We start from the raw sequence: 17,067 nt of genomic DNA, 5'->3' as shown, positions 1-17,067 counted from the left end.
GCAAAGATATGGAGAGGAGCTTCGGCAGACAATGTTGCAATATGCACAATGAGCATGAAACGATTTGTAAAACTCTGCATCAACTTGCGCTTTGATGATAAAAGGACACGTGCTATCAGGCGAGTTAGGGATATATTTTCACCAATTAGGGATCTCATGAACAAAATCAACAAGAATTTGCAACTTTCATACATTCCCTCAGAATGCGTAACTATAGATGAACAGCTTGTTCCGTGGAGAGGACGGTGCCCATTCTTGCAATACTTACCGAGCAAGCCAGATAAGTATGGGATGAAACTCTTTCACATATGTGACAGCAAAACAGCTTACCCTCTCCAAATGATACCGTACCTGGGTAAACATGGAGAAAGGAAAACAAACCTTGGGAGGGAGACTGTAAAGGAACTGGTAGATCCTTACCATAAAACTGGCAGGAACGTTACATGTGACAATTTTTTTACTGATTTAGAATTAGCAGAGCACTTGTCAATAGTGGGGACAGTCAGGAGAAATAAGTCATTTCTACCATCATCGTTTCAGACAGGAAAAGAACTTGAGAAATTTGACAGTGCCTTCCTATTCAAAGATGGTGCAAGCATTGTGGCACACAAATCTAACCACAAGAAACATGTTGTTGTACTGAGTACGATGCATCATTCTCCTGACATCGACCAAGGAACGAAAAAGAAGCCAGTGATGGTGAGATATTATAATAAAACCAAAGGAGGAGTCGACACATTTGACTACATGTGCCACAGTTTTTCTTGTAAAAGGAAGTCAAGAAGATGGCCCATGGTCCAGTTTTACAACTTGCTGGATACAGCGGCTGTGGCAGCCCATATTTTATACAAGACTGTTCATCCAGAAGACACCAAATCATACAAAGACAGGGGCCATTTCAACGAACTGTTAGCAAAGGAACTTCTTTTTGAACATTTGACAAGAAGAATGACAATGTCGAAAACAACAAGACGGGTGAAATTATCATATGAAATAATAAAGATGGAATGGAATCTCAATGATGAAAGAGAATCAGCAACAAGACCTGAGATTGAAGGACAGAGAAAGAGGAAAGCATCAAGCCAAGGAAGATGTGAAATGTGTCCGAGGAAGAAGGACAGAAAAATAAGGGAAACTTGTTCAAAATGTAAGGCATTTGCTTGCAAAGACCACAGTAAAAGCTACAAAGTGTGTGACCATTGTGCAGAATAGATTTGTACAGTGTAAGTATAGGTCGATAGCAAGATTGAGATGGTGAGGAAAATTTTAACAATAAGTATGAGTACATGTCATATGGTATTGTGCTGACAGCGATTGATGACAAGAAATTGGAAATACAATGATTGATGTTTTATTTTGATTTGTTCTACTGTATAGAATTGAGTGTACTGTAGGTACATGTTTGAACCTTTTTGTTTTTAGTTTGAAAGTTTTCAATGAAATTCAATAATTAAACCCACTAATTTGTTTGTTGCAAGTTTTCAATGAAATTCAATAATTAAACCCACTAATTTGTTTGTTTTTCGATTTCCAAATAAAACGATTGATTGCCTATTGCTAGTCAAAAATATTGTCCTTCATTCTATTTCAAAATTGTGAAAACACAGTGGAACACTGACAAATGGTAATTTCCAAGATGATAAGTGAGTAGGTACAGCATGTTTGTATTGTTAGATATATGTATATATATATATATATATATATATATATATATATATATATATATATATATATATATATATATATATATAATATATATCTAACAATACAAACATGCTGTACCTACTCACTTATCATCTTGGAAATTACATATGGTGTGCATTAGCAGCATAAAAAAAATATAATTGACAAACTCATATGACTAAATAAAATACAGAGCTTTTAGATAGCACGATATCCACCGAGGTGCTCAAAACGCTTTACAAGGGGTCACAGACCAACAGCAACACACAACATAAGACGAGACAAGCATCCTGTTAGGCGCGATACAATTTTGGTGAGGACAAGGACTGGCCAGTGTACTTGGTTTTACACATGAGTGGGGTGTGGAAAATGTGTGTAAAGACCATTTCCCAAGGAGTCAACTTTGCACCGCCAGAGCGGGATTCGAACCCCTGACCTTCCGATCACGAGTCGTAGCGTCTACCACTACCACTAGACTACAAAGCCACACACTATACATGTGTGTATATATATATATATATATATATATATATATATATATATATATATATATATATATATATATATATGGATTCAAACTCACGCAGTATGAGAACATTACATACAATCTAACACAAATCTATACAGGCAGTTTATAAAAAAAATGTGGGCCTTCTTTATTGAAAATCACATAAATTACAATTAGTAATGCATAACTTGTGACGATAAGAAGAAATCCATATTTTGCCATGGTCAGAGGCCTATATTTTGGTTATTCTGCCAATTAGGTGTGGGCAACCTTGAGTACATATCAAAAAGTATCTTATTTATAATAATCTACACCAGAAAATGGTAATTTATATGGCCAGTTGCTATTCTACTATAGACAAATACATGGGGTGCATATGCACCCCAAAGGATGAAATAGGAGGTTTCTGGTTATTTTCTCTTTGTTTATTAGGGGGTGCAATTGCACCCCAAAAGCGTAAAATCTCAAATTCCATGGGAGGTCTTCTGGTGTGAGTAAACGATGCACGTGAGAGGTATAAAATTTGGGGAGGTGATTTAAGAGGTCAATTTAGGAAAAGTCACAAAATTTCAGGTTTATAGGTCAAAAATTGTAGATTTTAGAGCCAAAAAACATAGCATTGGGGTGCGTTTGCACCCCAGAGGTGAAAATAGGGTTAAGAAATTATTGACAATTGGGACGAAATCTGGTGCACATTGTTTGATCTTATAATAATAATCTTAACAGGATGGCTCCATTCTTCATCAGGTGTCATCAATGAGTAGTATCCAACTTGTTTGTTTTTCAATCGTTTTTTAAAGATCCAGTTTCACCCATGCCATGATTGATGGAACTATTACTATTATAATATAGTGACTCAAACTCCAGTTTAAATTTAACTTTTAACCTTTTACTGTATAGACTACTTGGTAGAAAGGCTTGTTTTTATTGGATGCTATGGGATTGACTTGGTGATGGTTGCTTGTTTATAATATCAGTTTTAGATTTATATTAAATTCTTGAATCCTGCCTATTTGAATTTGACAGTTGAGTTTTGATAGATAGTGTTGATGGTAATGAGTAATCATTTAGCGCGTTGAGCTTGTTGAAATACGGGGTAAGGCGGTGTATAGAAACTATTTATTATTATCACATCTCAAATAAGTTTGAACATTTTAATTCTCTATTTTCAGGTGACGAACAAATGAGTCGTCTCAGGGCTTCATTTTTGATGAAGGGAGAAAGGTCGTAGACCTGCACTCCCACCTGTGCAAGTGACACCTGTTTGTCCAGCTTTATCATCTGCGCTTTGAAGCCAAAACGACAGTGTCTGAGGTAAGGTTTCTATGAATATATGACACATCTGTTTTCGTTGTCACAGGCCACCATTATATTTTTTTGATAAATATTTTGGTTGTTTTTGATGTTTTTTACTGCGCTAATATTATCAGTACAGTGAGGCTAAACCAGCTTATGATTTGATTTTTTGTTGTAAAACACAAGGTCCCGCTATGGAGCTTTCAGATTCATATAAGTTCATGATGGTTGCCAGTAGATTTTATTGTTAACATGTATGGTTGAGTTTATTTGGGTTTGTAGTTACAAGTGACTGAGTGACATAGACAAGTAAAAGACGTGTTTATGGCTCTTTTTATGATATAATTTAAGCATGCCTGCAACAGTCAGCAATTAGCAATGGGCCATGTGCTGTTGGTATAATAGCACTAGTTGAAAAGGTCTTTACTAGGTTAGACAAGACTAGATGTTTGCTATGGAATACAATTAAATTCTAAACCATCCCTGTGTTCCTCTCTCTCGAGCAAAGTATATTAATTTTTTCATACCTAATCCTTATCTTTTTTTAAACTTGTTGGATTCTGATGTATTATCAAGGGTTATCTTTTTGTATAAGGTTCTATTTTTTTTCTGTTCTAATATACTAATGCATTAGTTATAAGCCCTTCAATATTTTCTGGTTATTTTTTCCCTTCTAGGTGGAACAACCGTTTTATTTCCTTCATCTGTACTACCATCATCGAGTCAACCTTCTACTTCTACTAAGATTCTCAGCTCACCACCACCGTCGTCTACTGTTAACTGGCCAGCACTGAGTCCTCAGCCAACCGTTTTATTTCCTTCATCTGTACTACCATCATCAAGTCAACCTTCTACTTCTACTAAGATTCTCAGCTCACCACCACCGTCGTCTACTGTTGACTGGCCAGCACTGAGTCCTCAGCCAACCGTTTTATTTCCTTCATCTGTACTACCATCATCAAGTCAACCTTCTACTTCTACTAAGATTCTCAGCTCACCACCACCACCACCATCGTCCTGCATTTCTACTGTATCTGGTTCTACCCCTCATCTCTCCACGAATATTAATTCTCGGAATGTGTCCACACCTGATTCATGTTCAGCACCACTACCATCATCGTCATTCACTTTTGGTTCTACCCCTCTACCCTCTACGTCTGTTTCTACTCAGAATCCAGCCAAACCTGAATGTACCCCTGCATTGATCACTTCTGTTTTATTGCCAGAATCTTTTTCAGAGTCCCACATCCCACTTTCTTCCACAATTGTTAATGTTGACCATGTTAGAAGATTATCAAAGTCTGTCTCTTCCAAAAAATTGTTTTCATCTATAAAGTCGATTCATCAGAATGTAATATTTTAAAGAAAGAAATTTTTAATTTAAAATTAAAGAACAAAACTTATGTCCGATAGAGCGGCAAATATGAAACTTTTAAATAAAAAAATTCATGAATGGCGTAAGAGTGTTTTGCATGATGAGGAATATAGACGGTCTATGTACACATTTTTTGTATTGTAACGCGCATTTTTTGCTTGGTCTATCTAAAGCTGTTGAGAGTGCTGTGTTAGAATTTGAGAGGGATGTAATTAAAGTGGGGGGTTCACTTGGGAGGGACAGTCAGCAAAAGTTTAATCATTTTCAGTCTAGTATTGGTAAAGAAAGTGCAGCCTTACGTGCTATAAGACTAACTGCAGAAGTATTGGGACCTCGGGGGGATGAGAAAAATGGGGCAAGGGAAGAATGGCTAAATTATTCTGAAGCTAATAATATTAAGTCTCAGTTTTGCAGTTTTAGAAGTAATCGTTTCAATAATATATTTGAAAATGCTCATGCTCTTTTGTACGATCATAAACATGTTCTTGATTTTCTAGAAAATGAAGTTTCAGGTGACAATTTAAAGCTTCAAAGTATTGTTGCAGATTTGAGGGATAGTAGGGTAATTTCTTTAGTTGCTGCTATTTCACTGTTTAATCTATCACTGGGCCATACTGGGAGTTGATGAAAAGTAAAATTCCTTATGGGTCATTCCCCTCTTATGTCAAAAAGATTGATGTTATTTTTGAGAAATTTATTTGTTAAGGATGATTACTGATGATGAGGCAGAAGCATCTTTTTTGTCAACTGCTGTCAAACGAAGAAGAGTTTCAGATTCTGATGTTGATTGAATAACACTATGAGATTAAATTCAAGCTTCAGTTTAATTACAAAACCAGATAGAATGGACGTTTCAGGTTTCTCCTTTGTCAACAAACAGGATGAACCAAACAGTATAGATGATGTGGTAGTGCCGTTAAGTTGAATGCGTTTGTTGGTAAAGGGGAAACACGAAACATCCATTCTTCTATCTGTTTTTATAATTAAATTGAAGCTTACATTCAATTTCACATTATTTATCGCTTCGAGTAGCAACATTTACATTATATTGATTAATGAAATTATGTATCTATTTCCATCACTTTACATTTGATCAGTGACATTCTTTGTTTAAACAATTGTTGTTTCTCATAATTATGTACCTATCATGTAGCTTTTCTGATTATTACATATGTTTTATTTACTCATCATGTTTAGCGTCAAGCAAGATGGCTTTCTATTATTTCAACATTTTAACACGTCTGAGTGTACTTAAACACTTTAATATGTTTTTTTTACCTGGAAGTTCGTTTTCATACAATAAGGGAGTCCAATATAATGTCTATTTCTATTTAAACATTTTATAGATGCATTTAAAATGTGTATAGTGGAGAGCCAATGATAACCCTTATACTCATACTGATGTTGGGCTATTAGACCATAATAGCAATATTATAGTCCGTGTTTAAATTAATCTTTATCATTTATAGGCTATGTGGATATGATCAGCTTCCAGAGTCCGCGTATGTATAATCTGTTATTAGATATTATATTGGACTCCCTGTATGAATATGAACTTCCGGGTAAAAAAACATATTAAAGTGTTTAAGTACACTCAGGCGTGTTAAAAATGTTGAAATAATAGAAAGCCATCTTGCTGACGCTCAACATGATGAGTAACAAGAGCGCTAAGATAGGTTTGCCCGGTGTCTGTGCATTTATATGCATTAAAGCGTGTCCTTATACCGTTGCCTTAGTTATATAAACTAAAATGTGTTAGGGCAGGGCGTTGAATTTTAGGTTGATTGTTGAGGTGTCTCAAAATATGTACTTATGGATAGGTATAAATTTTCATGTTCGTGGGTTGCATTGGATATTGTATGCTTTTGTGTACTGACTTTTTTGTCTAATGTTTTTATTTATTTATTTTATTTGATCGACTGTGCGCCACCAGTAGGTGCAGCATTAACTTCCATTATTGTGTTAGGTCGTGGTATGAATTTTTGACTTTTCCCCCCTTTTTGACATATATTTCTGTTGATTTTCGAGAGTTTAAATCTTGATTTCTTCTCATAACTCTGTTTTTGTCATTCTTATTACGAAAAGGACATAAAATTTGGATTCCCCATCCCTCAAATCATTTGTATGTGAAGTTTCATAGCCATATCTCATCATTTAAATTTTTTGTAGCGGAAACACTGTTTATTTCTCAAAATGTCTTCCTTTGGCGATTTCGGCCTTTTTTCGAATTTTGAGACGTAAAATCTCAGTAATTATTGCCTCTATCTCTCTGAAAAAAATTGGGCTTACTGTCTGGTGCCAGTTCTAAGGCTCAGATAAGTTTCATGCCTTAATTTAGATTACTGACGAGTCTGCAAAGTGCCGAAGATGGTACATCTGGCGATTTCGGTGAAATTATTTTCACGCGGGTCATGTTTTTTCTTGATTTTGATGCTGTATAGTAACTGAATTATACTAGGTGAATATTTGTTTGAGTATTTTTCTTATTCTCTATGTCCATGGCTTGCGATTGCTTGCAAATTATTCAATTTTGTTATTATTTTGTTTGTTTTGATGCACCTTAAACTTGCTGTTTGGTAGCATGTTCTGTTGGTGTACGAAAATTACAAGTTATTAAATAAATAAAAAATTCGTAACTTTTTTATTTGTTGTCCGATTTTAATCATTTAAAGACTGTTGTTCATGGTTTGACAATCTGTATTTGTTCAATTCAAAATAACAGCAGTTTTCTGCAGTTGAAATTTTAGTTTGGGATACCTATTGTAAACCATCTCTCTGTTATGTATTATTATTATTATATTTGTTATTTTGAATGTATAATGTAAGCATTTGAGTGTATTCCTCTTTGTTGGATGTTGTGCTTGTGTCTGGATGTGACTTATAGGTGATCTCAAATTAAGTACATTGGTGGTATGCTCTTGGAATCTTCATCTGATCCCTATTTGTTCCCAGTTCCCCTATGTCTTACTTTTTCTTGGGTGCCTTAATTGTAATTCTAGAACTTTTTACTATCCCATTTTCTTCCTTTATACTGGCGCTGATATAACCTAAATGTGTTGCTAGCGCCTTAAAACCCTTAAAAAAAAACAAAAACATTTCTGTCTTTGCCTTGGAATGGGATTAACTTAGTATTGTCCTAACTCTTGTCAGAATCCTTGACTGGGAGGGAAACAGTCAAATGTATAGTTATAGTTTTGGGCAATGATACAATTTTCTTTGTAAATCATCTCTCTCTCTCATGTACTGTTATTTATTCTTATTATTTAAAACAAATATACAATGGTTTGTAAACATTTGAGTTTGAGTGTTTCCTCTTACTAAGAGTCGTAGTAGGGATCTGTGCTTGTGTCTGGATGAGACTTTCAGGTGAGATCAAACTAAGTATGTGCGGGTGGTTGGATGGGAGCATCACCCTTGAATCATATACCTATGATGTTCGCATGGGTGTACGATCCGATAGTGATGTCGTTTCTTCTTCTCTTTACTAGCCTATCCTGCTTCTTTGGTTTGTGATTGTATTTTTGACAGGGGATATTTTTTTTTCTGTAAATCTTCTGCCTGTTTGTTCTTGGTTATTTATAATTTAGCTTATGATATCTTTAGGTTATGATTTTGATTTACATTTGTACTATTTTTGTTAGATTGCTTGTTTTTTTGTTTCAGCGGTCTCTCATATAACCTCAATTGTGTTGGAAGAGACCTAAAGCAGCAAACAAAAAAAATTAAGTATGTACACTGATAGTGTGCTCTTGGAATCTACATCTGTACCCCTTTGTCTTACTTTTTCTCGTGTTTTCTTTCAAGTGTAAATCTATACATCATTTGATGTTCCCATTTTCTTCCTTATTACTTGCGCTAAAAGGGCCTAAACGTGTCGGACGCGCGCCGTAAAACCCTTAAAAAACAAAAAGAACATGGGCATTAAAAATAATCCTGCACGTTCACTGATCTCAAATCTGGTGGCCTTGGTATAACAGTAGCTGGGATATTGGTATAACAGTAGCTGGGATATTACCATTTTTTTTTCAACCAGAAACAACTGTGATAATGATCAGGTATTCATTTTACACCTGAGTACAGTGATAGAATGTGAGTAAAGAACTTTATCCAAGGACTCAACTAAGCACTGCTCAGATCGGGACTCTAACCCTAGACCTTTTGATCCGAGGGTGATGTCATACCACTAGATCACATAGTCACACTTAATTGTAATTGTGCCCGTACTGTTTAATCAACGTTTATGGATGGGTGGGGTTCCTGACCTCCCATAGTAGGCAGAGAGGTAGTCACTTACACTTACTGTCTGTTTCATACATCAACGTATATCTGTTTTCCAACTTGCTTTTCGTCTTTGCCTTGAAATGAGATTACTTGGTTTTGTCGTTTCCCTTGTCGGAGTCCTTGGCTAGGAGGGAAACAGTCAAATGTACTAATAGTTAATGTTTTGTGAGGTGATTTTTTTTCTTGTAAATCATCTGTTATGTATTGTTATATTTGTTATTTTGAATGTATAATGCAGGCATTTGAGTGTGTTTCAGTTAATGGGATCTCGTGCCTGTGTCTGGATGAGATTTATAGGTGATTTCAAACTGCACACGGACTGATCGTATATCAGCTTCTTTAACTCTTCTCCATGTTCCCTGTGGCCTTCATTTGAGTGTATTTCTCATAGTTGGGACCTGTGCTTGTGTCTGGATGAGACTTTTAGGTGATCTCAAATTAAGTACATTGGTGGTATGCTCTTGGAATCTACATCTGATCCCTATTTGTTCCCAGTTCCCCTTTGTCTTACTTTCTCTTGGGTGCTTTAATTGTAATTCTAGAACTTTTTACCATCCCATTTTCTTCCTTTTTACTGGCGCTGATATAACCTAAATGTGTTGCAAGCGCCGTAAAACCCTTAAAAACAAACAAAAACAAACCCGTGGCCTTCCTCTTGATCTTCAGCCCTGAGGGTTCCAGTTCAATACTTTTTAGTTATTATGGAGTCATTCTTTCTAAGGGTGTGTCCACTCCACCTCCATGGGTGGGGTTCCTGACCTCCCATAGTGGGCAGGGAGGCACTTGTGTCTTCTATCCCCTTATATGTTTTTCAACTTGCTTTCTGTCTTTGTCTTGGAATGAGATTACTTGGTTTTGTCTTGACCCTGGCCGGATATCCTACCTGGGAGGGAACAGTCAAATATATAGTTAAGAGTTTTGGGAGATGATATTATTTTATCTTGTAAATCGTCTCTCTGTTATGTATTACTTTTAATTTTTAACATATGTTTGTAAACATTTGAGTGTATTCCTCTCTCAGTGGGATCTTGTGCTGGTGTCTGATGAGACTTTTAGGTGATCTCAAACTTGATAGTGTGCTCTTGGAATCTACATCTTTTCCCTATTTGAACCAATTCCCCTTTGTCTTACCTTTTCATTGGTGTTTTAATTGTAATTCTAGAACTTTTAACTATCCCTTTTCTTCCTTTTACTGGCGCTGATATTTCCTTAATGTGTTGCAAACACCGTAAACCATTAAAAACAAAAACAAACTCCACCTCCATCTTCTTCCTATATCCTCTCCCATTGATTTCTGCTGTGTTCTTTCCATACTTCTTCGTTTAATCCTGTCCATCCATTTTATTCTGAGTTGCTTACACATGCACCTGTTTACGAAAACTAGCTTGCCCTGTCATAAAAAAAGAACTGGAGCTTTTGTACATGGCAATGGCCGCAGGGCAATATCTACTAAACGTGTTCAAACGCTTTACAAAAGGTCTCCGACCAAAAGCAACATGTAGCATGTAGTACGAGACTTGGTGCCTTAAAGGCGATAATACAATTCTTTTCAAACAGACAACGCTGTTATTGGCCAGGTGAGAGAATGTGAGTAAAAAAGTACTCAACTATGCGCTGAGCGAGGCTCGAACCCAGGACCTTCCGATCCAAAAGCGAGTGTCGTACACAAGACCACATACTGGCATGGCGCCATGCCAGCACATAACCCAAAGCTTGTTGAATTCTTCGTTTATTACTACTTAATCTGCTACTAATAAATAAATAAACAAACAAGCAAGTAATTTTCGTGGATTTTTTTAAAGCTCAAAGGAAGAACATAGATCCCCTAGACCCATTCTTCAGGATCTATAATATTATAGCTTGCAGTAGGATTGAATAATCTCATTCTTTGTGATGCGAGTGACCAGAAATAGTAATGGCTTGCTACTACTACTACGATTTGCAACCCACTTTTAAAAGAGTGTCGCCAAGTTCAGAGAAGCAATTAAATTTAAAAAAAAAAAAAAAATAAATAAAATCACCATTCCCAAACCTCTCACCAACGCAATAGAAATAATAAAACGGAAGATTAAATCAGATATCAAAAAACAAAAACAAAACAAACAAAAAAAACAAACTAAAAAAAAACATCAAAAAAAGATAACAGAAAAAAAACCCAACAAAATTTAAGAAACCCCAATAGAAAAACAAAAGAAGAGAAAAAACAAACAAAAAACCCAAACAAAACGGAAAAACAGGGAAAAAATCCCAACAAACCATAAACAAAACAATATTTTAAAAAAATCAAATAGGTAAACAACACCCACACCAAAGCCAATCAATGGATTTAGAGAGAAATAACTATGCAGTAACTATGCAGCGGTTATAATAATAAAATTAACAATTCAATACAATTCAATTCAAAGGTCTTAGTTTTATCTGTAGGCGATTGTCAAATATAAATGATACATTAACATAGAACTTCCATTTCACCGGTTAAATGCCGTTCTCTGGAAAAAAAAAAGTAATAATAAATAATTTTAAAAATTAGATAAATATAAAGTAAATAAAATGAAATTCCCTTTATTCATTCCCAAGGAAAATTTTGTCTTTAGGGTCTATTCCAAGGGATGACTGGAATAACCCAGGCGTCGGCTGCAGTGTAGCGCCGCAAAGTGAGCTAGGGCGAGGTGACTTGCTCAAGGCCACACAACGAGGCGGGTAGCCGAGCTCTATATCCTTTGGGTACGAAGCAAAGACATAACCGCTGAGCCACGCTGCCCCTGAACCATGTATTTAAAAATGTGGCCAGAAAACTCGGCCTTCAAATAATATCAATCTATTTAAATGACTCTCATTTTGGAAACAAAATCTCAAACATAGGACTTCGGAAAGTCCCAAGTTTGAGATTTTTTCCGAAGATGAGGGTCATTTAGATCGATCGATATTTGAAGAACGAGTTTTCTGGCCAAATTCTTAAATTCATGTTTTTCCAGAGCAAGACGGTTAACTGGTTAATATTAAGAATCAATAAATACAAACAGGATTCAATAGTCGTAATGTCACTTCCTTCATAATGACGCATGGTAACTTAGCAACACTGGCTCTAAACTATCGGAACAATGGCGGACGCCCGTATGAAATATTTCTCCGGCGAGCATAAAAGCGTATCCAGAGGGGAAAAAACATAAACTTGATCATGTTTTGACTTTTACACATTCTGGTCACAAGACATATGAAAAGTTCTAGCCAGCTTGAAGAATAAAAAGTAATGATTTTCTTTGTTTAGAACCAAGATGGCCGCCGTGACATAAGACTACTGAATCCAATTTTGGTCGTGTCTCTTAGCCAGATACAATATCTTGATTCGTTTTTTATGCTATCGATACATGGATAGGCAGAATGGATAATGCATGGCACTGTAACTGTAATCTGAACGACCCAGGATCGAAGTCCAGAATTTCAGAATTTTCCAGAAACGTTACACCCACCCAACAATAAAATAAGAGTTTTCTTACAAGTACATTCTATACACCAACGTCTTGCACAATCTGCCGTCTCGCCCGGTTTCAAGTTAATTATAGCCATAACAAAAGAATATTCTTTAAATTTTGTGATGGACTAAAGTAAGAAAAGTTAGAAATTTGTTGGTTGGATCCGACGTCTACATAATATATGCAGGTCTGACATCCGAACCCATTTATGGGCCTAGTTTAACATTGTTGTAATGGACAATATTTTCCATCATTTTTTAAGATTTCCATTACAATAATGAGTCCATGAGGAATTGGGTTATCAGACCTACAAATAAGTGCACGTCGGTTGGATCGTAAAGAATGTGATGATTTTCCTGTATAGTTGGTTAAGGAAAGGGTTAAGTGTATTTTGATTAATATGTTTATCAAGAGTCCCAATTCTTAGGTTTTAAATTCTTTTCAATGTAATTCAGAATCATATTGATTTTTAACATATTAATGCCCCATCCGTAATGTGTTCCGTCAAAACTAACAGCTCCGTCAGTAAAATTAAATGTATCTAAATATGGCACTTTCCATTGTTCTAATAACTTGGATATATCTCGGTTGTACGAAAGAACTCCGGCATGGGTTTGTCGGGTGAATATGGGCGATTTTAACACCCCTGGAGCATGGGTTCCGATCCATAATAAATTAGACGATTTTCTGTTGTTTTGGAGATATAATTTAGAATGGGAAATGTCCGGTGAAGAATTTGAAAGCGTCAGGTTTGGATGGTGATGTAATAAATTTGAAGTTGATTGGTTGGACGGGTGGAGAAAAATCTGGTCATTATTTTCACCAATATTTTGATTTAGATTTAGATCTTTCTCCATTTTCTCTATATCTAGTAGACTGTATGAAATTTTAACTTTTTGACTATACAAACTATCAAACGAAGTAAAATTTTTACTACCGGGACTGATGGTATTTTTCTTACTAGGATGGTTGAGGTAGATGTTTTTAAGTTTGTTAATCGTAATGTTATCATCGTCGGTTACATTATTTTTAAAACTTTTAATAGCAGCGACTACTGATGCAATGTCTTTAAGTCGATGTCGCCAGTATTGGTGAATATTAAGGAATGGTTTGAGAAATATGTTGGCGACGTCATCAAAGATGAAGTCGTTGTGAATTCCAAGGCCAAGGACGATGAGGGATTTCCTGTTTTGGGAGAGATGTGATTGGACGACAGGCATGGAGAGAGGAAGTTGCCTGGCCGGAAACACCTCAGTGTAGTCAATCTGTCAAGAAAAAAAAAATACTTTGAATTTTTACTAACGCACAACTAATTCCATTTTTAAAAAAGCAGAGAATGACATATAATAATAATAATAATAATAATAATAATAATAATAATAATAATAATAATAATGATAATATTAATAATGATAAAAATAATGATAATAATAATGATAATAATAATAATAATAATAATAATAATAATATAATAATAATAATAATAATAATAATAATATAATAATGGTAATAATAACAAAATAATAATAATAATAATAATAATAATAATAATAAAAATAATAATAATAATAATAATAATAATAATAATAAAATAATAATATAATAATATAAAAATAATAATAATAATATAATATAATATAATAATAATAATAATAATAATAATAATAATAATAATAATAATAATAAATAATAATAAAAAATAATAATAATAATAATAATAATAATTAATAATAATAATAATAATAATAATAAATAATAATAATATATATAATAATAATAATAATAATAATAATAATAATATCCCCTTGAGACAATAGATTTTCGTCAGGTCAACAAATTTCCACGATCCCTTTTTTTCATACATTTAACAATTTATAATTTTAAAGAAATGGTTTTCATTTGACTTAGTTAATTTAATTGACGAAGGATGACAAGTAATTGGAATTGACTAGACAGGTCACAATTCGGCAACATGTAGACCTTTTCTCTAGAGTGCCTTAACATATATTTAAAATAATAAGCATTTTTTAATAGCGTCTTTCGTCGAAACCTCAAGGCGCATTAAAAACAAAAGACAAACCAAAAAAATCCAACCCCCCCCCCAAAAAAAAACCCCAACAAAACAACAGTCAACAAAAACAACAACAACAAAAAAAAAAAAAAAGACAAAAAAACAAAAACAAACAAACAAAAAACCAAACCCCCAAAAAACAAACAAAGAACAACAATAAACAAACAAACAAACAAAAAAACAAAACAAAACAAAACCACCCCCCCCCAAAAAAAAAACATCCGAAAAAAAAACAACAAAAAACAAAAAACAAAGCCCAAACAAAAACACAACCCCCCCCCTCCCCCTAAGCCCAACAACTTAAAACAAGAAAAAAAAATTACCCCCCCCCCAAAAAAAAAAACCCCCCAAAAAATAACAAACAAACAAAACTAGCAAAACAAATAACAGCAACAAAAATAAACATGAATAATGGCGAGGCCAAATCAAAGAATATCAAAACAATAAAAGCATGAATAAGACATTCAAAACACGAATATATAAGTCACACAAAATATATTTAAAAATTCAGTCAAGTAAATAGGTACTCGTTTGTTTTTTTTTTGTTTTTTTTTTTGGGGGGGGGGGGGGGGTATCTATAGAGCTCGAAAATCTTACAGACGGGGAGGAGATCATTCCATATCAGGGTTGAAGTTTCATAAGAGAACAATCACCATGAGATCACCTACTCGTTTTCAATGCGAGAGTTGTAACAGAAATGAGACTCGGGATTCATCTCCATACAAAATAGAAACCACTGATGAAAATCCATTATTTGACAAATCTAATTCTAATAAGATTCAAATGGCCATGAGAGAACATTGTACTTACTCGATTGTAATGCTTGACGGTAAGAATTAATACCTGAATGGCCAAAGGAAGACAACCGTGTAATATATTTATTGAATATAGTTTGTCACGAGTTATATCCCCTTATAGACTTCGTTTATAGATGACAATTCTTTAAAAGACCGGACCTTTTTTTATATATAGAGCAATATCCACTAAACGTGCACAAAGCGCTTTACAAAGGGACCCTGACAAACAGCAACAAGTAACATGTAAAACGAAACATGACGCCTGTTAGGCGATATTACAACTCTGTTAACAGCCAGGTACTCATTTTACACCGGATTACGGTGAGAGATTGTGAGTAAAGAGCCTTTTCCGAGCGAGGTTCGAACCCAGGACCTTCCGATCCGAAAGCGAGTGTCATACCACCAGACCACATAACCGCAGACACTTGTGTACCTATTTGTTGGTAGTTCATTGCTCTCATAGTTTGGAGTTGTTGCCCCTCTGAGTATAACAGGAAATGCGTCTGAAATAACGTTCAGAGATCCTTCAAGTGTTATAGTTCATCCAGAGCCATCCGGCCTATTTACGGAGCACATGTCAACCCCCCTCCCCCCAACCTTTACCTGTCGGCACAGGGAAAGGTCACTGCGAACTACTAATGATGTTCACTCCCCTTTTTTCTAAAGGTTCTTTTTATACTTTTATAAAAATCCAAGAATGTTTCTGACAATCAACGCCGAATATATCGAACTGTTTTTGGTTTTGTCTATCACTGTTTTTTTTTCTCCCTTTTTTCGTAGTCGGTAAAATGAATTAGACAACAGTACTAGAATTCCAGGGAGTCACGACAGCTCAGTTGGTAGCGCACTCGCTTCACACGCAAAGGGACCACGATCGATCCCGGGTGTAGTCGAGTATACTTTGCGATAGCCTAGCGTCCTATCCAAAGGATAGCAAGAAATTGTTTCACGCTATAGAAACCGGGATAAACTCCGGCTCCATGGGCCTCGCGGGTCTGAAGGACTACTTTTACATTACTCGCATTCGGGCACGCCCTGCAATACGGTGCGCTGGAGCTGGGTGCCCGAATCTATATATACAATAAGTCGTTATTCCCCATGAGAATCGGACTTCGACTCATTCGGATTCTAGCACGCTTTTTGGTTTCACAAGAACGAGCTAGAATCCGGCGAGTACTGTATTTTAAGCGTTTAACTCCAAAAAGGAAAACAATAATATACCTGAACTGTCCCACCACAGAGTGACTTCTTTTCAACAAGCAAAGCTCTACAAATAAGCCCAGTGACTTGGTGCCAACCAGAACACGTCTGTCGTTCATCTGTTGATGAAAATATATTAATTTGTGGCTGGCTGAGAAAACCCGGAAAGATGCGCAAATTTCATAAATTGAGTTATACATACAGTGGTGTAAATCACATCTTTCTGATCATTTACCACTTTAAATTTTCTTTCTATGTCTATTAGAACCCAAGTTATGACTTTTGTTCTGAATAAAATGTGTTGCTATGGGAAACACTTTATCTTTAATTTTGGCTCATAGATATGAGCTTCGAATCGAAGTTTGTCGCATCTTCCCGGGTTT

The 17,067-nt window shown here is 35.2% G+C and overlaps 1 protein-coding gene across 2 annotated transcripts in view; it reads right to left on the bottom strand.

The window, feature by feature from the left end:
* Positions 1-10,921: 10,921 nt before the first annotated feature.
* LOC144963346 (uncharacterized) overlaps positions 10,922-17,067 on the bottom strand; it is a 31,614-nt gene continuing 25,468 nt past the window's right edge. For both annotated transcript variants that reach the window (XM_078897293.1, XM_078897292.1), the window contains exons 4-5: positions 16,706-16,803; positions 10,922-13,881 (exon numbers count right to left, since the gene is read on the bottom strand). In XM_078897293.1, the coding sequence (XP_078753419.1) occupies positions 13,024-13,881; positions 16,706-16,803 (956 nt within the window). In that variant the 3' untranslated portion in view covers positions 10,922-13,023. The remainder of the gene's footprint in view (positions 13,882-16,705; positions 16,804-17,067) is intronic.

This window comes from Berghia stephanieae, chromosome 1 (assembly GCF_034508935.2).
Source record: "Berghia stephanieae isolate SIO BIC M18660-M18661 chromosome 1, UCSD_Bste_1.3, whole genome shotgun sequence".
In the NCBI taxonomy this organism is placed as follows: domain Eukaryota; kingdom Metazoa; phylum Mollusca; class Gastropoda; order Nudibranchia; family Aeolidiidae; genus Berghia; species Berghia stephanieae.
This window is presented reverse-complemented; position numbering and strand designations above follow the sequence as displayed.